Here is a 23,149-nt window from a genome sequence, read left to right on the forward strand (position 1 = left end):
TAAAGCAGGGATTTGGGGATTTAATCCCTTGTAATGCCGTAAGAGCTGCACTCCTAGATTGCTAAAGGTTTTCTTAGTCCTAAAATTCAGTTAAAAATAAGTAATTAAAAAGTTTTAGAGCCAGTCCTGCAGTGTATTAAAAGGGATTTCCCCTGCTAAGAACCAAGGGAAAGCCTCTAGCAGCTAGTCAGTGGTGGGTCACTGGTCCTGGATTCCCTGTTCTCCACCTAAAGGGGGCAGTAGTGCACTTTCTACTATTCTGATGGAAGTCACCTACTACAATGGGTGAAAGCAAGTCCTGGAGGTTTTTATTTTCCCTAGAGACAAACAGAACTCCCATCCCCCTGATCCTCCAACTTTGCATCTCAGGCCCATCCCTAATTTATTTCTGAATCGGCTCATCCAGTCTCTCCTCCACCAATTCCATCCCTACTTCAGGTCCTAGTCCCTAACTTCTGGGTTAACATTGGCATTTTTCTTGTGGTTTTCGCCTCTTCTTCTGGGGATTGCAGGTTCTCTTGTGAATCACCTTCACCCCATCCCAGCCTTCCTGCAGATCGATCTCCTTGTTCTTCAGAGCCTCATAGATGGTGTTGGTCAAGGTCTCAAAGGCCAAGTCCACATTGGTGTTGCTTTTGGCAGATGTTTCAATGAAGCCTATGCCCAGGGAGGCTGCCAGCCCCTCTGCCTCCTCAGTGGAGACTTTGCAGTCTGACTTCAAGTCACTTTTGTGGCCAATCAGGAGGAAGATGACCTTCTCCATAATTTGGATGCTGGCCACTTCATGGTACCACTCAATGATGTGCTCGAAGGACTTACGGTTGGTCATGTCAAACACCAGGAGCACACCCACAGCATTCCGATAGAAAGACCTGGTGATGCATCTGGGAACACAAACGTAACAACTCAGTGAGCCCTTAACATTGCTTCTCACCTGCAAATGCCATCCAGGGACTAGGGCTGGTCTTCTAAGCCCCTACTGGCTTTTACTCACTTTGGGCCATGTGTTACCTTCAACCCCACACTCAGCTGGGGCCCTGCCCTTCTTTGCTACTTGATGACATAAACATTAGGTTTGGGAGAGGTGTCCCCCCACGTTTATCTTTTACATTAGAAATTCAGGTCTTGCCTCCTTTTTATTTTTCTGGAAGACTCTGTGGATAACTAGAGACCAAACTGTGGCCCCAGGCCCACATCTCGGAGGTATTTGGGTACCTAATTCCCGTTTATTTCAATAGGAGTTAGGCACCTAAATACCTTTAAGGATCTGGGCCCCAGAGATGGCAAAGAAATAAAACCTGATGAATTAATCAGGGAAGTGATTTTTAGTCAAACTTCTTGAAACTTTTTTCTGTTAACATCTATTTGACTCAAATACATTGCACACACTGAAGAGAAAAACATTTGTTGTTAAAGGTTAAATGCCCTCACCCCTTGAGGTAAGGGCTGAGAAACCACCCAATCCACCTTTCTGGTGCTCCAAGGAGCCCTTCGGCAGAACCAGGGAAGACAAGACATGAGGGTCCTGACACTTCTAATATAAAACACAAGCAGGAAAGAAATGTTTCAGGCTTTCTTCAGACATCATACAAAGACAAATAAGGGCAGATCCCCATTATGTCATCAGTCTTTAAGGATCTATGTTAAGAGGTTTTTTTCTGGGAGCAGATCCATCAAAGACTGGCCTTATGGTTTGGCTTCTCTCCTATGATCCAGCAAAGCGTCACTGGCTATGTGGGTGAGGAGTCTCCTTGCACAAGAGGAATCCCTGGGTTATGCAAGACTGATGTAGTAGCTCTATATCACTGCACCGCCCAGTCCTCAGCATGGCCAGGAAAAGGACGCCATAGTTGCAGTGCCTGTGGTCCCTGGCTGGTGTAATTTAGAGCAGCCCTGAAACATCTCTAAATTGTGCCAAGAGCCAAATAACCCCCTGACTGGTCCCTGGACCAGGGAGCTTCAGAGCTGGCTTAAAACCATCTTTGTGCCCCACACTTGGACCCAAGTCAAGCACAGCTCATGTAGACCTTAGAGACCGGGCTAGGGAGGCATGCGCTAGATTTTAAAACCACACCCCTCACTGTGTTATGGGAGCACTGGAATAGTGAGGGTTTTCAAGGCCTCTGGCCCAGGGGAGTTAGGCACCTAAATAGGCCCCTGCCCTAGGCCCTACTCCAGTTGTTTTGTGCTGCATTGGTGTGCTCCATGTAGCGTGTGTGCCATGAGGTAGGGAGAGCGTGCCTGGTGTTCAGTGCTAGTTGCCCCTTCACTCCTTAGAGCTAACGTCCCCCCCATGACCAGAAACCGCAGCACCTAGTAGTTGTAACTGATATAAGCTGCAGCTGTAGCTCCCCACAGGAGAGCTGATTTCAGTGGGGCTGTTTGCAGTGGTAAGAGCGGTTCCCCTGCGTAGATGTGCCAGACCAGGCCCATAACTAGTTATGCCATCGCCAGCCGCTCTGATCTCAAACCCTCAGCTCCCCCAGCAAACAAGGCTCTCAGCTAGTTGGATCCTTTTTCACACACAGAGGCATTATTTCTCCAGCCTGCAGGAATCACTGAACAGAACCATCCACGCCCCCACTCAGATCGCAACAATAGCAAACCCTGCCCTTCTAGACCCCAAGATTCCCCAGTGCTGTAAACTTTGTCCACGCTCTTTCCTGCTGCTCTTTCTCCATAAGAAAGGCAGGTCCCAGTAAAAAATGAGTGGGGGGTTACTGACAGCCAAATAAACAGTTGGAATTAACCCTACCTATAACAAAAACCCCACACTCTCCTATTGCAATGCAACCCCTCCCACCCAGGCCCCTCAGTGCAAACACACAAGCGTGACTGGGTGACTTCATCATGCACATGATCATGCTACAGCATGACATTGACAAAGCTGTAAAGAAAAGAAAACTGGAAACAAAAACCTTTTTTTAAAAAACAACAACCCTTGCTCAGGCCATTGGGGCAGGAAAGAGAAAGCACCAGATCAGGGATGATGTGTGTGTGTTGGGGTGAAGGGAACCGGTCTGGAGCTGGTGAGCTGGGTCCCCAGTTATGGGTATATGTGTCCGGTCTGGAGGGGCAGGCAGGGATCTGTGTGTCTGGAGAGATGGAGGGTTCTCTATGTGTGTGTCTCTCTCTGAAGGGATCTGGTCTCCGCAGACTGGATCTCTTTGGTATATGGGTAAGGGCCGTCTCAGGGATTCCTAAGGTTCTTATCTCAGGGCTGTGCCAATGCCAGGAAAATTATAACTCTGGGTGTGTGTGCGTGAGTGACTGGAGGGTGGGCCTGTGACTCTGGATGGGAGTGTCTGAGCCTGCAGGGTAAGGTAGCTCCAGTGCGCTGGGTGCCGTGGTGTGAAATGGGGCGATCTGGGTCTCTGGTCCCTCCTCACCTGAATCTCTCCTGGCCAGCTGTGTCCCAAAGCTGCAGCTTCACCTTGATGCCCGGAGGCAGCTCCATCATCTTGCTGTAGAATTCCACACCCACGGTGGGGCAGGGAGCCGGGATGAAGGAGCCCTCAGCGTAGCACCTCAGCAGGGAGGACTTGCCCACGGTGGAATCCCCCAGCAGGATGATCCGGAACTGGTAGTGCCAGTTACCATTCAGGTGAGAGATCGGAGGGGGTGGCACCGGCTCCATTCCAAGGAGGAGCAGCAGGGCTGGGGCTTGGTGGGACTGGAGCAGCCTTTGAATTAAGATGCAGATTCCCCAGAGGAAGCCTTGGGTGAATTGGCCTGGAGGAGGTTACAAACCCAGATCCTGGCATGGAATGACAGGAGAGAGAGACAAAGGAGAGAATTTAACCAGAGGTCTCCACCCTCATCCCATTAACCTCCTCTCACCCCACCCTAGTGGAGTCCCCTCTGGGAGCAAAGTTCTGCTATGGGGAGAGAGACACTCCCCCATTCCCTTTCCCAGCCTCAGGCCCTATCAGCTTCCCCCCCACCTCCACCCCCGCCAATAAACAGACAACTCCGCTGTATCAGATTACTGTCAGGATCACAGGGGAGGTGGGGGAGATGCAATTCTAGGAATGTAGCAGTTGCCAGACCAGATCAGACCTGGGGTCCATCTAACCCAGTGTCCTGTCTCTGACAGTGTCCAGCACCTGCTGCTTCAAAGGTCTGTGCAGGAAACTCCACAGTGGACAGTTATACCCACAGGAGAAGTTTCTTCCCGACCACAGGCTGTGGTTGGTTTATGCCATGAAACATGAGGGTTTATATACCCTCTGCAATGTTTTGTCCAGCCTAATGTCACCTTGGACACTTTAGAAAGACGTGTTCTTATTAGGGTCTTTCTTCACCTCTTGTACTAGTCAGTTCCACAGTGTCTCAACTATCCATGTTAACTGAAAGAACACTCATTGATCTGCATTTGAATAGAGACCATCTCCACTCCCATTCAGGAGCACTGACAGTCCATGTGGCAATTACAGCAATTACTTATAGGGGAAAGTAATGTTAGGAAAGAGCTTGGTTTCCTGGTATTCAGTAATGAAGAACCACGATCATGTGCCTAGCCAGCTCTCCACAGACCCCCAGCAAGTGCCCCATGGAGCCCAGTTTGAGAGATCATTATCCGGCAGGAAGACCAGCAGTGGAATGTTAATGGTCATTTGGGATTGGTAGTGAGGTTTGCATTACTCATTTCTATTGTTTCCGTCTGTACTGACTCCCGGCTGTGTCTTCACTATGTTTCCCCCTCACCCCCTTAACATTTTCCCCGGTTGCTATCACCAGTGCAACGCCATTGATAGCAGCAATGGGGGGAACTCAAGTATAGACAGTGTGCTGGGATGGTCATTACATGGGATGGTGATTAAAATTCCTAGATTCCAAGGCCAGAAGGGACCATTGGAATCATTTAGTGAGACCGCGTGTATGACACAAGCCAGCCGTCCCAAGCACAATCCCACCCGAGCACCTGGCTCTGTATTCGAGCCGCACCTATGCTGCCACAGTCATGCTGCTATTTTTAGGCGCTAGCTTGGGAGACTCAAACCATAAATGCTCTTCCTGGAAGGTTGCAATGCACCACTTATTGCACAGCCTCCAGAAATCTCACACACCGCAGCCCAATACAGAGTGACACCACAGGCTGCCCCCTAAGGCAGCGAAGCACAACTCACCCCACCTTGCTCCAGACTGCTTTTGATGCAAATCCCATGCTACCCTCAGAGCCCCTAACCTGCAAGCAGGAGCAGAAAGGCCCTTCAAATTTAAAGTGATAGCTGGTAATTTCAGCACAGTTCTCAATACACCACATGACATCCTGGCTCCGTTTAAGTCAAAGGGACTTAGAGGCATCAACAGGTTCAGCCTCTGCTTCATTCTCCACCGGGGTTGAAAACAGTTTGGCCTCTAGTCCACCCAAGCAAGCTTGATCCCTGGAGGATCTCTCCATTAATGGCAGGTTTCAGAGTAGCAGCCGTGTTAGTCTGTATTCACAAAAAGAAAAGGAGGACTTGTGGCACCTTAGAGACTAACCAATTTATTTGAGCATAAGCTTTCGTGAGCTACAGCTTATGCTCAAATAAATTGGTTAGTCTCTAAGGTGCCACAAATACTCCTTTTCTCTCTCCATTAATGTGACAGTTTGGCCCTGTCTATCCAAGCAGCTCCATTGTTGTGCCCCTGGGATCAGAAGGGACAGAGAGAACCATTAAGAGGGAATTTTCCTAGTGCACACAGGGACCTTGACTTAATTAGGAAAGCGATTGTCTGTGAAGAAAATCCAAACACATGGAGCAAAGCAAAGAATGGATCAAATGAACTGATTCAATTGTCTCCAGATAAAGGAGTCCTGAAGACTCTGCAAACAATAGCAGCTTGTTCATTGCCTCCCTGTGGAGTGAGGCATGGAGGCCTCCTTTGTTATCAGCAAACAATCTGTCCCCTCCACCCGATGGGTCTGTTTATTCCAGGTAATAAAACATCTTCCTGGGCTAAATGACAGGAGTCAGAGTCAGGAAAGGAAAAAAGTGAGATAGTGGAACAAGGATGTGAACTAACTGAAATGTGGGCGCTTCGGCCCTGCTCTCCACAATGGCTGGGTTTTCAAAAGTGCTGAGCACCCAATGCACTGAAATCAATGGGAGGTCGAGGCTTAAATAACTTTGCAGATCTGAGCTGGAATCTTTTGAAAGACTGGCCTCTGACTGTGGGTGAGTGTTGAGCATTTCTGAATATCTATCTACCTATCTCCAACACCCATCTATCTAATTTAATCTATCTATCCCTATACACCCATCATCTATCTCTCTAATCTATCTATCTATCTAGCCCCAGGTTTCAGAGTGGTAGCTGTGTTAGTCTGTATCAGCAAAAAAACCGAGGAGGACTTGTGGCACCTTAGAGACTAACAAATGTATTTGGGCAGAAGCTTTCATGGGCTAAAACCCACTTCATCAGATGTATGCAGTGAAAAGTACAGTAGGAAGATCGATATACACAGAGAACATGTAAAAATAGGTGTTGCCATACCAACTGTAACGGGATTAATCAATGAAGGTGGGCTATTATCAGCAGGAGGGGGAAAAAAACTTTTGTAGTGATAATCAGGATGGCCCCTCTCAAACAGTTGACAAGAAGGTGTGAGTAACAGTAGGGGAAAATTAGCATGGGGAAATAGTTTTTACTTTGTGTAATGACCCATCCGCTCCCAGTCTCTATTCAAGCCTGATTTAATTTAATTTAAGTGTCCAGTTAGCAAATTAATTCCAATTCTGCAGTTTCTCGTTGGAGTCTGTTTTTGAAGTTTTTTTGTTGGAGAATTGCGACTCTTAGGTCTGAAATTGAGTGACCAGGGAGGTTGAAGTGTTCTCCGACTGGTTTTTGAATGTTATAATTCTTGATGTCTGATTTGTGTTCATTTATTCTTTTGTGTAGAGATTGTCTGGTTTGGCCAATGTACATGGCAGAGGGGCATTGCTGGCACATGATGGCATATATCACATTGGTAGATCTGCAGGTGAACGAACCTCTGATGGTGTGGCTGATGTGATTAGGCCCTATGATGGTGTCCCCTGAATAGATATGTGGACAGAGTTGCCAACGGGCTTTGTTGCAAGGATAGGTTCCTGGGTTAGTGTTTTTGTTGTGTGGTTGCTGGTGAGTATTTGCTTCAGGTTGGGGGGCTGTCTGTAAGCGAGGACTGGCCTGTCTCCCAAGACCTGTGAGAATGAGGGATCGTCCTTCAGGATAGGTTGTAGATCCTTGATGATGCGTTGGAGAGGTTTTAGTTGGGGGCTGAAGGTGATGGCTAGTGGTGTTCTGTTATTTTCTTTGTTGGGCCTGTCCTGGAGTAGGTGATTTCTGGGTACTCTTCTGGCTCTGTCAATCTGTTTCTTCACTTCAGCAGATGGGTATTGTAGTTGTAAGAACGCTTGATAGAGATCTTGTAGGTGTTTGCCTCTGTCTGAGGGGTTGGAGCAAATGTGGTTGTATCTTAATCTAGAGCTTGGCTGTCGACAATGGATTGTGTACTACAGTGCTCATAAGCGATGGTCACATAAACACCACCCTATACCGGAAACCTACTGACCGCTATGCTTACCTACATGCCTCCAGCTTCCATCCAGACCACACCACACGATCCATTGTCTACAGCCAAGCTCAGGGGGGCTGGCAGAAGGTGATGGGGGATGGCAAGGGGCTGGGAATAGAAGGGGGTGTTCATGTTGCGAGTGTCCCTTTTGGTGGAAAGACTTTCAAAGAGGAAAGTTTTGCAGCAGTTCCTACAAATGGTCAGAAGCTGGGGGCACCGGGTCCCTTCTGGAAGTTCGTTCCATAGCCGGAGCCGCTCACCTGAGAATGCCTTGTCCCCATCTCTCACGTGCTTCATCATCACCTTTGTTTCATTTGACGGGAAGATGAGGAGAAGAGATATTTCACCCAGCTGCAGAAATTAGGGCAATCCAAAGCAGTCCAACCTGATACCGGTCACGTTGCTCTCTTGTATGTTGTTGGCTATGAAATTGACATGCCTTAACTGCCAGCCCGATGAGCCATCGGCTCAGGGCAGCTTTGACTTTGAGCTCGGAGGGGATCCACACACACTGCTTTATGGCTACCGCTAAACCCCAAGGTGACCAAACAAATTTAGCGAATGCCTAAGGCGCTGGAAGAGTCATTGCTTCAAATCCAGCTCAGACCCATAGTGAGTAAGGCCACGTCTGCAATTAGAATTGTGGCCACTATAGCAATGTGGGCTGGGGTGTGATTTTTTTTTAATTACATTTTTATACCAGTAAAAGCTTCAGCATAGACACAGTTATACTGACAAAATGGCACTTTTCCTGGTATACTTATTTTGTTCAGGGAACGGGTCTAAGCTATGCTGGCAAAAGCACTGCTTTGTGAGATATGCTGCATCTTCCCTCTGTGGCAAACCATTTTTAGTGCAGACCAGGCCTAAGGCTGAAGTGGATGCATTCGCCACTGAAGTTTGTAGGAGTGGCACCCAACTTACTCCAGGGCTGTCCTGGGTGCTAGAAGTTGCTTCCATCTGATATGAGCTGTGGGCTCTCCAGCATGTTCCTCCTGAACAAGTGTTCCAGGCTCACAAACATCTCAGATGCTGCTAACCAGCTGCCCTTGCAATGGAGAGGCAGCTATGTACAAAGTGAGCCATGGAGATGCTCCCCCTCTCAAGGTGGGAACACTTTGGTGGGGGTGGGGGAAATCTGCCCTGCTACTGCTGGTGATGTAGCTTATTTGTGGATAAGGGATTTCAGTTTACAGGCTGGCACCCCCTCCTCCTGGTACTGGCCAAATCACCCCTCCATCAGTCCAGCAAGTTGGATGCAGGGGGCTCCCCTCTCACTGTGGGGCTTTTTTTCTAGTCCCTTGTCTGTTCGTGTACCCATCCTCTTGGCAGCAGCCACTGACTCTAGGCTCCTACTCAGATCACTGGGCACTGTCTGAAGTTCTTTGCTCAGTGACACCCTCTGGATCCTTGATTTGACCCCTATGACCTGCACCCCCATCCCTATTGTTCATAATCAGTTTAATTCCGGGCTCTTCTGTTGCCACCACCCACCGAGCCGGCTGGACCCAGCACGGGCAGTAAGGCATCCATGTTAAATGCTCTCAGCACCCAGGTTTAACTGTGGAAAGGGACAGGGTACAAAGGAGGAGAATGGACAGGGTTACTTTCCTGTATGGCTGTTTGCAGCTCTCCCCTTTCTGCACCTTGGGAGCAGGAAGGATGGAGCTGGGGCAGGGCACCTCATGGAGCATCTGTAATAGATACTGTTCTGTCTCTACACCCGCTTCCCATCACCCAATAGCATCAGGAGCCGTTCTTTTATTACAAGGGTCTTTGCAACTACGGAAGGCTGAGCAAAGGGCTGACAATGCTTGACACAGGCAGATCCTTCAAGCACACCACGGGGTGGGAAGTTTCGTGGGGCAGCAGTTCTCATGCAACATATTGACCTTTCCTTTCCTCACACTCCAGCCGAGGCTCTCAAAGCACTTTGCAGACATCAATAAATTAACGCCTTTGCCTAGGAAATAATGTTCATTCTTTATCCGTTTTGTGGGGACAGTAGCAGGAGCCACCCAATGAGACAGGGCAGAAGTGGAAAGTGAACGCAAGTCTCCCATTGGCAGCCCATTTCCCCTTCTTTAGCCACAACCCAATTTGTACCCATTTGATATTTCTAGGCCGAGATGATTTTTTTGGGGCAGCAAATGGGTGCCTGAATCTTGGCTCCCAAATCCATGCTTAGGCATCTAAATTCATGGCTTCATTTTCTAAGTACCACAGGGTCAGTTGTGATACCAATAAAATAAAAACCAGCAGGACCTTAAAGGGGAAAAGGCAAAATACCATATTTATTGTGAATACAGAAAGAATCATAGTAAGCAGTTAGTTATAGCTATAACATTCCATTCAATCTCATTTATTCACACATTCATTCATACAAACACACACAGGTTCTGCAAGGTTGTTATCATAGTTACCAGCCTTAGGAATTGCTCATGCCAAGCCACTGGTCAGGTGGCCTGGACACGAGGAAGGAGCAGGGCCTCATCAGATGCACATCTGATGCTCATGGAAGTTGGTTTGCAGACTCAGACCCCAAAGTTCTCACTTTCTAGAGTCCATTTTTATAGTAATTTCTTCTTATGCCAGTCTGTGGGAATTGCTTCATCATGCTGTTGCTGAATCACTCAGCAGATGGCACATTCCTGACAGCTCTGTGCTGCCTGATGTTATCTTCTTTGGTTCTCCCATTCTTGAGGCTGTTGGGTGGATTCCAGTCTGCCCTCCAGGGGTCCTCTGGTTATTTCCACTTGATGCCTTCTTCAGCCAATGGACACTGGATTCTTAGGCTGGCACCTCCCTGATCATTCAGTTATTATCCACACCAAGCATCCATCTACATACATCCTCTATCTTTATTTTAATCACAATTGTTAAAGCAAGATGAATACAAGAAAAGGGCGGGGAGTCTCTGGGTGCTGTTTCTGTTGTTACAGAGTATTGCTTTGAGTCTCTCTGTGTGAGTAGTTGTTACAAAGAATTGCTTTGAGAACAGATTGTCTTAGAATGTACTAACACAATTAGCAGCTTGCAAGTTTCACACAGAGGGAGAGAAACAGTACCAAAAACCAAGAGACCTCTTAATTAGGAATACCCTGGAATTTAAACTATGGGGAATCAAACTCATTTGTGATTTTAATACAGAACTTCTTTAATATGATCCAACACAGTCTCCCCACTGCTTTCAGGGGAGGGAGAATGGCAATTCCTGCACCTATGCTTATGGGGCAGAGGGAATGCAGCCCTCCCCTGACTTCCTTAGTTAGAGAATGCTGATTCCACCCACTCTTTCACAGTGGAAACTGCCTCAGCAATATTTTCAGGGAAGAAACAACCTCAGCCCCAGGCTTCCCGCAAGGGGTATGTGGCCTTATGTCCAGGATTGTAACAAGGGGAGAGGAGGGAAGGGATGTGTGTCTCCTCATGGGCTTTGGGGAGCATGTGAAATCCTTCCCACCCCTGGTTTAAGCGTGGAGGGGGAAACGCAGCCCACACCCACACTGACAGACTTGGGAAAGGTGGTAAGTGGCCCCCACCCCTGCATTTGGCTTTTACAAACAGAATACATAACTGGGGTGGGTTTGTAACGTGGATGAAGATTAGTAGGGGGTGTTACCTGGTAATGGACAAAATTTCCCATCTCACTATCTTATCCTAGGGTATTATTCTGCTGCCCATCACCATGGTATCTGAGCATGTAAAATCAATAGGAAAACAGTAAAGACCCTACTAGCCTGCAGCACCATGTGACAATTGGTGTTTGCCTTCTTCCCCACATTCTCATTTTAACATACCTGCAACTAAAGTAAGGGTCACTTGAATGCAGTGACAAATTATCACTTAGGCCTTGTCTATATTGCAGCTGCTACAGTAACAGTAACCATACCCCTTTCTGGCGCCTGACTTTATTAACCAGCCCGTTGATTTGCTTTTAGTTCCATCATTGCTGAGTTGAAAATCCCTGTAAGACAGGGATTTTCAATTCACTTTCTCTAGTCTCTCCAGTAATGTTTGGATAGAAACCCACCTCACCACCATGGCCACCTACAAGGTCAGAAAAACCTTAACAGTTATCTTTTGTCTGTCTACAGTTCAGAGTACCCTTGTTAATCTGGGAACACCTAGCTCTTACACAACGCCTAGCTTACATAGATCTTTTCATCATTAGATCTCAGTGTGCTTTACAAAAAAGGCACATTTTAGCTTGGGAATCTGAGGCACAGAAGCAAAGTGACTTTCCCTAGCTCATGGTTTCTCAAGCCATGGGTTGGCACCCAAAATAAAGGGTTGTGTGGCAGCTGGTGTCCCACAGGGCTGGCTGGGATCACTTCTGTGCTCCACGCATTGCAACCTCTGGGGACCCAGGGCAGCTCAAGTTTGGCCCAGACATCACCACAACAGGAATCCAGGTACGCCAAGTTTGAGTCAGTGGCACTGCAATCCCCAGAGCCAGCTCACAACTCCACACTCAAACTTGGTCCAGTCAGGGCAGCAGGTCCAAACCCAGCCAGCCCCACAGCACAGGAGCCATCACTGTGGGGTGAGTGCCAGGCAGGACCCAACCCCCTGGGGGACAGGATCTGACCGAAACCACCCCAGGGCCTCCACCCCCAGACTATTTACTGAGTCACAACAGGACATAAACATTTACAAATGGGTCCCAAGCCCACAAAGGTTGGGAACCACAGGCCTAGCTCACCCAGCAGCAGAGCTGGGAACAGAAATCAAGACCATAGGCCAGTCAGTTTAATTACCAACTAAAAGTTTGAACAGAAAAGTCTGAGGCAAAAATTTCTTTGACTGCTGCATTTATTATTTCCTGATTCCCTATACAGGGGAGTTTTTACTAAGAACACAAGCTCTCTGGAAAGGACAGTCCTTGTATTGTGTATTGATACAGATGCAGTTGAGCCTGTAAACAATTTCCCAGGATGTGTGAGTAGCGCTAGGTAATTTTCATACGCAAGAGAAGGGATGGGCCCCTACCCTGCGGAGCTTGCAGTCCAAGAACAGGCAGACAGAGGTAAGGGAAGAGGATTTTCTATGCAGGATAATGTTCTTTGGGAAGCAGAAACATAGCTTTTAAGAGGGACTGAAAGTTGGAGGAGACAGTCCAGTCTATGTTCCACTCTGATCTGAAAAAAAAAAATAAAGGTAGCTATGGAGTGAAGTGTGCAGCCTGACTTCCTGCTAGACCCAACCACACCAGGTAGGGATTTTAAACACAGCCCAGCTGTTCTGTTAACGATGGGTGCCTGGCCTCAGCCCCATATCCGCAGGATTCATCCAACAGTCACCATTTAAAAGGAGTCATCACTGACCAGGCAGAGTTAAGCAGAGGTCTGTATGTGGCTGTGCATTGCACCAGCATTTCCTATTAGACTCAGTTTCTGCAGAAACCAAGCTTGTCACTGAGTGACATTTCTAGCTCATATGGTTGCAGAGAAACCCCCAGTGCTAGAGCCTTCAGAACAAGTCAGAGGAATCACACTTCAGTTAGCTACCTCTGTGCAATTTAAGTTTCACTACAATGATTGGAACAGCCTTTTTACTAAAGCAGCCACCAGCTGCTCTGAGTAGAGCAGTCCTACTCCCTGAGATATGGGGCCAGATCCTCAGCTGGTGGAAACTTACCTAGTTTCATGAATATCAATAGTGCTAAGCTGACTTACCTGAAATCAGTCTATGGATAAAGTTAATTTCAGAAGTCCCTGTAGTGTTCAGATGGTGAGAGTAAGGCCATTTAAGATGCCATGCGCCCCAGGAGGCAAGTTAGCCATCAAGGTTTTTGAAGCTGTTGCCATGTCATATGGGGGTGGGGGTGTCTTGTTTTAATACCAGTTCAGAGTCAAATCAGAGTGACTAACTCTAGAATCTGTCTGTTCTGCATCTGGAGCGTTGGTCAGGGATGTCAAACATGACAATTATTAGCTCAATGGCTCTTTAGCTCAGTTATTTGGAAGCTTACTTTGCCCATCCACAGGTCTTTCCAGAGTTCTAGCCCCTTGGGAGACACTATCATGTTCCACTAGGTGGCAAGACCGACTGGCCAGTCCATTAGCTCCCCTTGGCAGCATCAGCCTCTTCCATTTAGCAAGAGATCTCTGTGAAAGGCAAAAACGGATTTGGAATTAGATCTGAAGTACACAGGTCTTTATGTACAGAAGAATGCACCAAATCAGCAGGAATACAGCCCAAAACACCAGCCCCTCTGAAATTCAAAGAGGGGAGGAGAAGCATTATCTAACGATCCCTTCTGGCCCTAATTTATTAACACATTCCAAAAGAAAGTTGCACTGAGCAGTTTAAGATATTTACCTAGACACCCCCCCCCCACACACCACTATACAGAGTTACATTTCACCCAGGGCTTTGTAGATAAATTGCGGTGTTCCAAGCCAGCCCCCTCTCAGTGCAGAACTGTTCTAGCAGAGAGAATGGGACCAACTTGCATTTCACTTTCCCTCCTTTTTTGACCATGAGATCGGTGTTCAGATCTGATGGGAAAGGGATCTGGAGGTGAAGGAAGCCCCACTTCTGCGCTGAAGAGAGTTGTCAATCTCACCTTGCATGATAGCTGCTGTGTGCCCACTTCATGCCATCCAGCAGGCAAGAGATCTCAGAACTGCTCAGGGTTCAGAAGGGCGCCTCCAGATGGCCCTAGGAAACAGATTTGCACCATCTTGACAGTCAGTTAAGAACAGGGCTGCAGATGCCACAGAAGTAGGAACTCATTCAATTAAGGGCCTCTAAACAAGAAGAGCACCACATCAAATAAGCCAATGCCCTGCAAGTGAAAGCTTATAGGAGAGGTGAGTGACAGCCATCGGCACACAGGGCTTAGCTGCCAAAGTCTCTCCTCCTTGTTCTTGCATGTAGTTGGAGATCCTGTGGCTATTTCACTGAGCCACAGCTCTTGGTTTTACATGCACTCCAAATGCTCAGTACTCATTCAGTGAGGCTGGGGGGATGGGGAGATTAAAGGATAGGTAGTGTGGACTAGTGGACAAAGCACTGGACAGAGACTCAGGAGAGCTGGGTTTTATTCCAACCTCTGCCACTGGCCAAGTTCCTTCCCCTATTTGTGCCTGTTTCCATATCTGTAAAATGGGGATACCACCACCAACCTTTATAAAAGGTGTTGCGATCAACAGATCAAAAGCTCTGTACAGCTGCTGGGTGCTAGGCAATCCAGGCTGCAGGGAGAGGGACTGAAATAGCATCTGGCACTAAGGCTGGTGTAAATCTTTAGGGCCCACTCTGTGCCTGCACAGAGACAGCAGAGGGGCTACCCCAGGGACTCTGAACCTGAAGGTGAGAGACAGAAATGATCACCAGAACATGAGCTAATTGCAAACCACAGCAAGTGGTTTCCATCCCATTTAGTATTTTGCCTTCAAGCCCCCACAGACCTGGCTGCTCTGCAACCAATTGTCACTCCTACTCAGCCAATAACCAGCACCAAAAACTGAGCAACATCTCGCACTCACCTGCCGGATTTGGCAGCAGGTGAAAGCAGGTAGTCTCCAGGACAGGGGCACCAGCTCCTCACTTAAAGAGAGGGGGGAAAAAAACAAACAGCCCATTAGCCCACCACAATCTCAGGCTTATGGACACGAAGTGCTACTGGAACAGGAAACAGCCCTTCCAAATGACAAAGCCTGAAAATGAACAGTCCTTGAGATAGCTCTACAAGTCTGTATCTAGATACAGGCCCCTCTCCCATCCCTAGATACCTCTGGGCCAGGCAAAGCCTGTGCATAGACACTCCTAGCACATGTATTTTCCTGAAATGTTGCTGGACAGTTACAATGGAACAAACTGAACAGCGACCGTCAAGGAAAACAGGTCACTTTTGGCTCCTTTTTGACCACGTCAGCTACACAAGAGAGACAGACGCAGCTTCGATAGGGCCGTGGGAATGTTGGAGGGCACTTCTGGGGGAGGAAAAGTCAAACAAAGCATGCCCAATTATTGTTGGCTTCCTTAACCATGCTGCTCAGCTTACCTGCTGACCAACAGAAGCCACGCTCTTCCACCCCACCCCACCCCCCCCCCCCTCCGGCCCCGCTTCAGCGGGCAGCTTTTTAAAAACCCAACGGAACACGAGTGTAGAGCAAACCACTTACCCTGCTGGGAAAGCAAGTGAAAGCAATACCAGGCTCATGCCTGAGTGGTTCCAGCATCTCAAGGCTCCGTCCCAGCATCTGGAAGAGAGGAATGGCAGGATAAAAATTGATCTCTAGTAAATAAGCAATATATCATTCACCATTTTATGACATACTAAAAATGTAAATTAATGATAATTTAAGAATATTAAGCTATATAATTGCTTAAATACAGGTGTATAGTTATAGTACACCCACCTAGGTAGCAAAAAGATGTACCAAATCTAGTGTAAAGGCTCTATTTAGTTTTAGACCAACTTGTTTTAATGCTTATATCAATTTAACTGAAGCGCAAATAGAAAAATTATTAAAAATCAATTATTTAAATCACCCCACTCTGGGCAGGATCTACACAAGTCTGGGGAGCAGATGCTGTTGAAGGCTTCACGACCTCGCTACATGTGAAATAGTGGAGATGGCACTTCAATGGGGGTGAGGGGAATCTCTCTTCCACCTCCTAAGACAGCTTTCGGGCCTCATATTATTGCCATACACAAAATTCACCCACCTAGTGAAACACCTTATTCAGGACCACCCCCTTTCTAACACCACCAAACACAGGCCTCTGTCAATTTGCAGGCACACAGCTTCCTGCAGTGTTTTGTTCCTGTGTGCAAAACCAACCACCCATCCCTACTACTAGGCATCAGCCTTTGCACACAGGGTGCTTAGCTGCCTCTTCACAGGCTCGTGGGATAGACCCCAGGGCCATGCTCACTTCCTGCTCCAGCACCTCCCAAGTCAGTCTCACAAGTTTAAAAAAAAATACTGCCTGAACCCCAGCACCTCTTTAATTACAAATTAAGCAACAAACACAGGAGACCCTTTCAGGCACATAGTGAGGTGCAAACCCAGATGACCCTCTCCCCCCAGACCCACAACAGAGCCTCCCCGGATTTACAGCTAAACAGCCCTTTAAGTCTTCCCAGCTGTAGAGCCCTGCAAATCCCCGGGGGAACGGCTTTATATCCCAGGGCTCTGACAGCAAGAGCCGGGTGGGCAGGTTGAGGAACTTGCGGTGCAGACCCTCCACCTGCCCTGGGCAGGGGGTCCGAGCAGCCCCCTGTCCGTGTCCCTGCCCCCCAGCCCAGCCCAGGGGGCTTGGAGGCGCAGCGCGGCCAGAGTAAGCAGAGCCCTGCGAATCCACAGGCCATTTCTGCAGCTCGGATGCGGATACACTTTTTTGTCCCCAGCAGGGCTCTCCCCAGCTGCCCCTGCTAGGATCAGCGCTTGCCCGCCCCAGCCAGGTGGGAGTCCACCCCGGACCTGCAGAGCCCCATTCCGTGGGGAGGCCCAGGGAGGGACCCTTTGTATTTCCAACACCTACAAAATATTACAGCCCAACCCGCCCCCCAGAAACTTGAGCAGCCCCAGCTCAGCTTGCAGGGGGCAGAGCACCCAGACGCCCCCGGGGAAGAGAGGATGGCGGCGGATTGCAAACGCCCCCGGGCCCTACCCGAGCGATCGTCTCCCACGCGCACCCAGCCGCGGACCACACAGGAAAAGAGGGAGGCGTCTCCGGAACGTGGCTTTTAAGAGTCAGCCCTGCCAGCGGCGATGCTCTGATTGGCTCCTCCGCGAGGGCGTTCTGCAAAGCCTTCTGGGAGCTGTAGTTCAACTCGCTTGCCCCCTGTATCCAGGCAGCCTGTCTGGCGACCTGCCTTTAGCCTGTAACTAGCATAGGCACACTGAGGTTGCAAAGCCAGGGGCTGAAAAGTTAGGAAGCTCCGGAGTTGAGGCTGTCTTGTCTGTGCCATCTGAAAGCTGATGTACTCAATGTTTTCTTTGCCTCTGTCTTCACGAACAAGGTCAGCTCCCAGACTGCTGCACTGGGCAGCACAGCATGGGGAGGAGGTGACCAGCCCTCTGTGCAGAAAGAAGTGGTTCAGGACTATTTAGAAAAGCTGGACGAGCACAAATCCATGGGGCCGGACGAGTTGCATCCGAGAGTGCTAAAGGAGTTGGCGGATGTGATTGCAGAGCCATTGGCCATTATCTTTGAAAACTCATGGTGATCGGGGGAAGTCCCGGAAGACTGGAAAAAGGCTAATGTAGTGCCCATCTTTAAAAAAGGGAAGGAGGAGGATCCTGGGAACTACAGGCCAGTCAGCCTCACCTCAGTCCCTGGAAAAATCATGGAGCAGGTCCTCAAGGAGTCAATTCTGAAGCACTTAGAGGAGAGGAAAGTGATCAGGAACAGTCAGCATGGATTCACCAAGGGCAAGTCATGCCTGACTAATCTAATTGCCTTTTATGATGAGATAACTGGCTCTGTGGATGAAGGGAAAGCAGTGGACATGTTGTTCCTTGACTTTAGCAAAGCTTTTGACACGGTCTCCCACAGTATTCTTGCCAGTAAGTTAAAGAAGTATGGGCTGGATGAATGGACGATAAGGTGGATAGAAAGCTGGCTAGATTCTCGGGCTCAACGGGTAGTGATCAATGGCTCCATGTCTAGCTGGCAGCTGGTATCTAGCGGAGTGCCCCAAGGCTTGGTCCTGGGGCTGGTTTTGTTCAATATCTCATAAATGATCTGGAGGATGGTGTGGATTGCACCTTCAGCAAGTTTGCAGATGACACTAAACTGGGAGGAGAGGTAGATACGCTGGAGGGCAGGGATAGGATACAGAGGGCCCTAGACAAATTAGAGGATTGGGCCAAAAGAAATCTGATGAGGTTCAACAAGGACAAGTGCAGAGTCCTGCACTTAGGATGGAAGAATCCCATACACCGCTACAGACTAGGGACCGAATGGCTTGGCAGCATTTCTGCAGAAAAGGACCTAGGGGTTACAGTGGACGAGAAGCTGGATATGAGTCAACAGTGTGCCCTTGTTGCCAAGAAGGCCAATGGCATTTTGGGATGTATAAGCAGGGGCATTGCCAGCAGATCAAGGGACGTGATCGTTCCCCTCTATTCGGCATTGGTGAGGCCTCATCTGGAGTACTGTGTCCAGTTTTGGGCCCCACACTACAAGAAGGATGTGAAAAAATTGGAAAGAGTCCAGCGGAGGACAACAAAAATGATTAGGGGACTGGAACACACGACTTATGAGGAGAGGCTGAGGGAACTGGGATTGTTTAGTCTGCAGAAGAGAAGAATGAGGGGGGATTTGATAGCTGCTTTCAACTACCTGAAAAGGGGTTCCAAAGAGGATGGATCTAGACTGTTCTCAGTGGTAGCAGATGACAGAATGAGGAGTAGTGGTCTCAAGTTGCAGTGGGGGAGGTTTAGGTTGGATATTAGGTAAAACTTTTTCACTAGGAGGGTGGTGAAACACTGGAATGCGTTACCTAGGGAGGTGGTGGAATCTCCTTCCTTAAAAGTTTTTAAGGTCAGACTTGACAAAGCCCTGGCTAGGATGATTTAGTTGGGGATTGGTCCTGCTTTGAGCAGGGGGTTGTACTAGATGACCTCCTGAGGTCCCTTTCAACCCTGATATTCTATGATTCTAATTCACACCCCCCTTGTGCATATACAATAGGATACAGACTTTAAAGATACCATCACCTGCTATTTCTTCCACAGGATCCCTGCCTCATTCAGGTTTTACCCTGGGGTTCTTCACCCTTCAAAAAGTCTGGAGGTGATGTAGTACCCCACCGCCCTCTCCTCCAAAGTGTGCGTGTATGGGGGAGGGGTGTGTTCCACTCATCCGCCCACATGAGACAGGGATGTACCCTCCCTCTTCCCGCCTCCCCCCCAACAAAATAAAGCTTAAGGAAACACAGTGCAGGGGCTATATTCCTGCATGCCATCCCCAAAACCAAATGTTGGTGGCATGTTTCCCATCCACCTGAAAGCATGTGTTGCGGGGGCATTGTGTTTTTTCTGTCCACGCCCTTCTCAGAGCATGGAGGGAGGCATGTTTCCTAGTCATCTAAATGCGTGGGAGAGGGGAAAATGTGTTCTCCATTCCTCCTTCAAAAGTGTGGAGAATGCGGGGGAAACATGTCCCATGCTGTCCTCAAAAGCATGTAAGGTGTACGTTCTCCCTACTCTCCCAAAAGCAGCAGCGAAGGTGGGTGTATCCCCGTTCCCCCCTCCCACAAAAGCAGCAGGAGGATTCCATTTTCCATACATACCCCTCTTCCAAAAGCACAAGTGAGGTTTTTCCCAACCCCCTCCTTCTGAAACAATTGTGTGAGATTTCCAGTCTACCACCCTCTGGAAACTTTGTGGAGAAGTCTTCCCCCCAGAAAATTCACAGGGACTGAATTCCACCCCAAAAGCATTCCACCTCTCCTTCCCCCAGGATGCCTTGACTGTTGCTGTTTCCCTGGATACAGGGTCTGAACTGACACTCATAACTTGAAATCTGTCTGAAAAGTTGGTGAACGGAATTTGTCTTCAAAATATTAAAGGGGAAGAAAGACCACATGTTCCATATTGTCCAAAACAGAGAGATTGCTTGCAGGGCCTGGTCACGTCAGAGCCTAAAGAGCATAGGTATTTGGAGTTCCAAAGCGGGGAAAAGAAATCACTCACAAATTGTGCCATTTACGTTATGTCTGAATTGAAGGTCACTGTGGTCACTGTGGTTATTGGATTAGACCTCCTGATAGGGGTAAGAGTCTACACTGATATTGTTAATAACATCCTACAGTCAAGAAGTCAAGTGGTATGCTAGAATAGCCTGCAATCCTACCAGCTTCCCAGCTGGTAAACGAGGCCTCAGCTGCATACTTCTAGTGCCTGTAACTTCTCCATGTGGGTATGGGGTGCTGGGGAAGAGACATAACATGTTAACACTGGTGAAATAAAGATTAAATATATTAGCTGTGAAAGCTGCAATTGATTTAATCTTGGGTATAGTATGAGCCACTGTCTATGAGACAAGGACTATGAGCTTGTCCTGCAAACAGAGAGAGTGTACCATGCAGAATGTTCTTAGATAAAACAAAGCCATTTGCACCTTTCCCACAGAAGCATCTTATCACTTCTGAATAATGTAATGCTTTGTGGGCAGGCGGAAAAGAGAAAAAAAGAGCACCCTGGTTGGTTTTACAGGGCAATGTATAAACTACAGAATGCAGTGTGTTTTAACATGAGCTGCCATTGATTTCTTGCTTTGAGTGAGATGAACGAAAAATAGAATTTAGTTTACTCATGCAGGCAGTCTGGTGTGTCGGGCTCCACCAAATGCTAATGAACCTGGGCTTTTTCTGTAGATGTCTGAAAAAATTGTCCCTGTTATTAAGACTACATTTAACTTGGGTTCCAACTGACCAATGGACACCAGGCCACTGGAAGTTTCTCAACACTGCATTAAAGCCCCCCCCGGTGTGCTCCAGACACAGTGACAGATTGCTAAAGAAAAGGCTGGAAGCTGGAGAAGACAGAAGAGAAAATGAATGAGGACGAAGAGAAAAGATGCTGCAGATGAAGGGCTAACGACTCTTCAGAAGGCTGGGGTGTATAATCCAACATCTCCGCCCACACAAAAAATGCTGGGGAAGATTGCCCTGAGACTACCGCCACTGCCCCCCTTCACTTCCAAAAAACGTCCGTCTGGGGTTCAAGATTGTCCTCTCCCACCCCAAAAGGCAGGGGTGCAAGGATTGCCCACTTTTCCAGCTCCCCCTTGAGGCTATGGCGGGGAACCTGCCTCTGCTCACTACTCCCTTGCCGAGACCTGGGACACCCCCTCCCACTCCGTGAGGACATGGCGGAGAATCAACTTTTTTCTCTCTGCCCTTCCCCCTTGCCTGCGGCAGTGAATCTGTCCCTTCGTCCAGTGCCCAGGTACCGTGGCTCTCAACCTTTCCAGACTATTGTACCCCTTTCTCAGGAGTCTGATTTCTGCCCTGCTGCCTGAGCCCGAAGCTGAAGCCTGAGCCCCACCGCCCAGAGCTGAAGCATGTGGATAAATTGGAGAGAGTCCAGCGAAGGGCAACAAAAATGATTAGGGGACTGGAACACATGAGTTATGAGGAGAGGCTGAGGGAGCTGGGATTGTTTAGCCTGCAGAAGAGAAGAATGAGGGGGGATTTGATAGCTGCTTTCAACTACCTGAAAGGGGGTTCCAAAGAGGATGGCTCTAGACTGTTCTCAATGGTAGCAGATGACAGAACGAGGAGTAATGGTCTCAAGTTGCAGTGGGGGAGGTTTAGATTGGATATTAGGAAAAACTTTTTCACTAAGAGGGTGGTGAAACACTGGAATGCGTTACCTAGGGAGGTGGTAGAATCTCCTTCCTTAGAGGTTTTTAAGGTCAGGCTTGACAAAGCCCTGGCTGGGATGATTTAACTGGGAATTGGTCCTGCTTTGAGCAGGGGGTTGGACTAGATGACCTTCTGGGGTCCCTTCCAACCCTGATATTCTTTGATTCTATGATTCATGTAGCTTAGCTGCGCGGGGCCCCAGGCAGTTGTCCTGCTTTCCACCCCCTAACACCAACCCTGCACTTGTAACCCCTCTAAACCCATCCCATGACCCCTTTCAGGGTGGCAAATCCCTGGTTGAGAAACACTGATATAGTATATAGAGCAGTATAAACAAGTCATTGTATGAAATTTTAGTTTGTACTGACTTCGCTAGTGCTTTTTACACAGCCAGTTGTAAACCTAGGCAAATATCTAGGTAAGTTGACAAATTCCCTGGAAGAACTTTGCGTGCCCCTGGTTGAGAACCACTGCCCAGGGACACCCACACACCCAACCAAATGTTGCCGTGGGGGATTGCCTCTCCTTCCTCTCCATTAGGGTGTGATCAGCCACTTACACTGGAGGAGGGAAGCAAAGGGAGGGATTGCCATCACACTCCCTTCTCTAGCCTCATTTCAGAGAGTTCCCTACCAGTAAATAACCTCAGCACAGCCCCTAGGCTCACAGCAGTTCCTCTTCTAGTTATAGCTGCTATATCAAGCTCTATACAAATCAATTAACAGGTTTCTCGAGGAATCCTTGCTGGTTTATGTACCCACCACTTCCTCCAAAACATTTTCAGGCTTCCATACAAGTTCCCAAAATTGCTCTGCATCTAGATAGCTGTCCCCTCCCATCACTAGACATCTCAGGTAACTGTGCAGCTGGCCAATGGAACAAACTGGACAGGGACGGTAAAGAAAAATGAGTCATTCTTGGCTTCTTTTCAACTATGTCAGCTATAGGAGTGCTGTGGATTTGATAAGGGCATGGTCAGTTAAAAATGATTGTAGTGAGTGAAAGATACTACACTGCACCTGCCTGCCCTTCCTTCTTTAGAGAAAGGGTTTTTAAAGGGGTTCCCATGTCATTTTCCTTTATTCTCCATTCTCCTGCAAGCCTCCCACCCTTGCGACAGCTGACAGGGTACACTAGGAGGACAAGATATTAGGTCTGGTTTAGCCATCCATTAGGAAATATTAGACAGGATAGCAGCACTGATCAGCCTTACAACTGTCGCATGTATTGATGTTAATAAAATGGGTACATTTCAGGTGCAGCCT

General features: G+C 48.3%; 1 protein-coding gene, 1 long non-coding RNA gene and 3 other non-coding genes across 6 annotated transcripts; all 5 read right to left on the reverse strand.

Moving 5' to 3' along the window:
• Positions 1-80: 80 nt before the first annotated feature.
• Positions 81-3,637, reverse strand: RAB42 (RAB42, member RAS oncogene family). Its single transcript, XM_073318094.1, has 2 exons — positions 3,390-3,637; positions 81-884 (listed from the first exon to the last, which is right to left on the reverse strand). Exons 1-2 carry the CDS (start codon positions 3,635-3,637, stop codon positions 461-463), a joined length of 672 nt encoding a protein of 223 aa, XP_073174195.1. The 3' UTR covers positions 81-460.
• Positions 3,638-12,343: 8,706 nt separating this feature from the next.
• LOC140900416 (uncharacterized) lies at positions 12,344-17,232 on the reverse strand. Of its 2 annotated transcripts, none has more exons than XR_012155622.1 (6): positions 17,177-17,232; positions 15,682-15,759; positions 15,043-15,103; positions 14,118-14,212; positions 13,521-13,656; positions 12,344-12,687 (listed from the first exon to the last, which is right to left on the reverse strand). It is a non-coding gene; the product is annotated as an uncharacterized LOC140900416 (long non-coding RNA). The 2 variants fall into 2 exon arrangements; XR_012155623.1 differs by having other exon boundaries at positions 13,225-13,656.
• On the reverse strand, positions 12,806-12,877 carry LOC140900610 (small nucleolar RNA SNORD99). Its single transcript, XR_012155679.1, has one exon. It is a non-coding gene; the product is annotated as a small nucleolar RNA SNORD99 (small nucleolar RNA).
• On the reverse strand, positions 14,352-14,484 carry LOC140900604 (small nucleolar RNA SNORA44). The gene has a single exon (XR_012155673.1). It is a non-coding gene; the product is annotated as a small nucleolar RNA SNORA44 (small nucleolar RNA).
• LOC140900603 (small nucleolar RNA SNORA16B/SNORA16A family) lies at positions 15,328-15,471 on the reverse strand. The gene has a single exon (XR_012155672.1). It is a non-coding gene; the product is annotated as a small nucleolar RNA SNORA16B/SNORA16A family (small nucleolar RNA).
• Positions 17,233-23,149: the final 5,917 nt, after the last annotated feature.

This window comes from Lepidochelys kempii, chromosome 19 (assembly GCF_965140285.1).
Source record: "Lepidochelys kempii isolate rLepKem1 chromosome 19, rLepKem1.hap1, whole genome shotgun sequence".
Lineage (NCBI taxonomy): Eukaryota > Metazoa > Chordata > Testudines > Cheloniidae > Lepidochelys > Lepidochelys kempii.

Excerpts from the sequence above, each read along its gene's own strand:
- RAB42 (XM_073318094.1), bottom strand. The coding sequence starts at position 3,637 with ATGGAGCCGGTGCCACCCCCTCCGATCTCTCACCTGAATGGTAACTGG. Across the intron at positions 885-3,389 it reads GCTGGCCAGGAGAGATTCAG|ATGCATCACCAGGTCTTTCT; the intron begins GTGAGGAGGGAC and ends TTGTGTTCCCAG.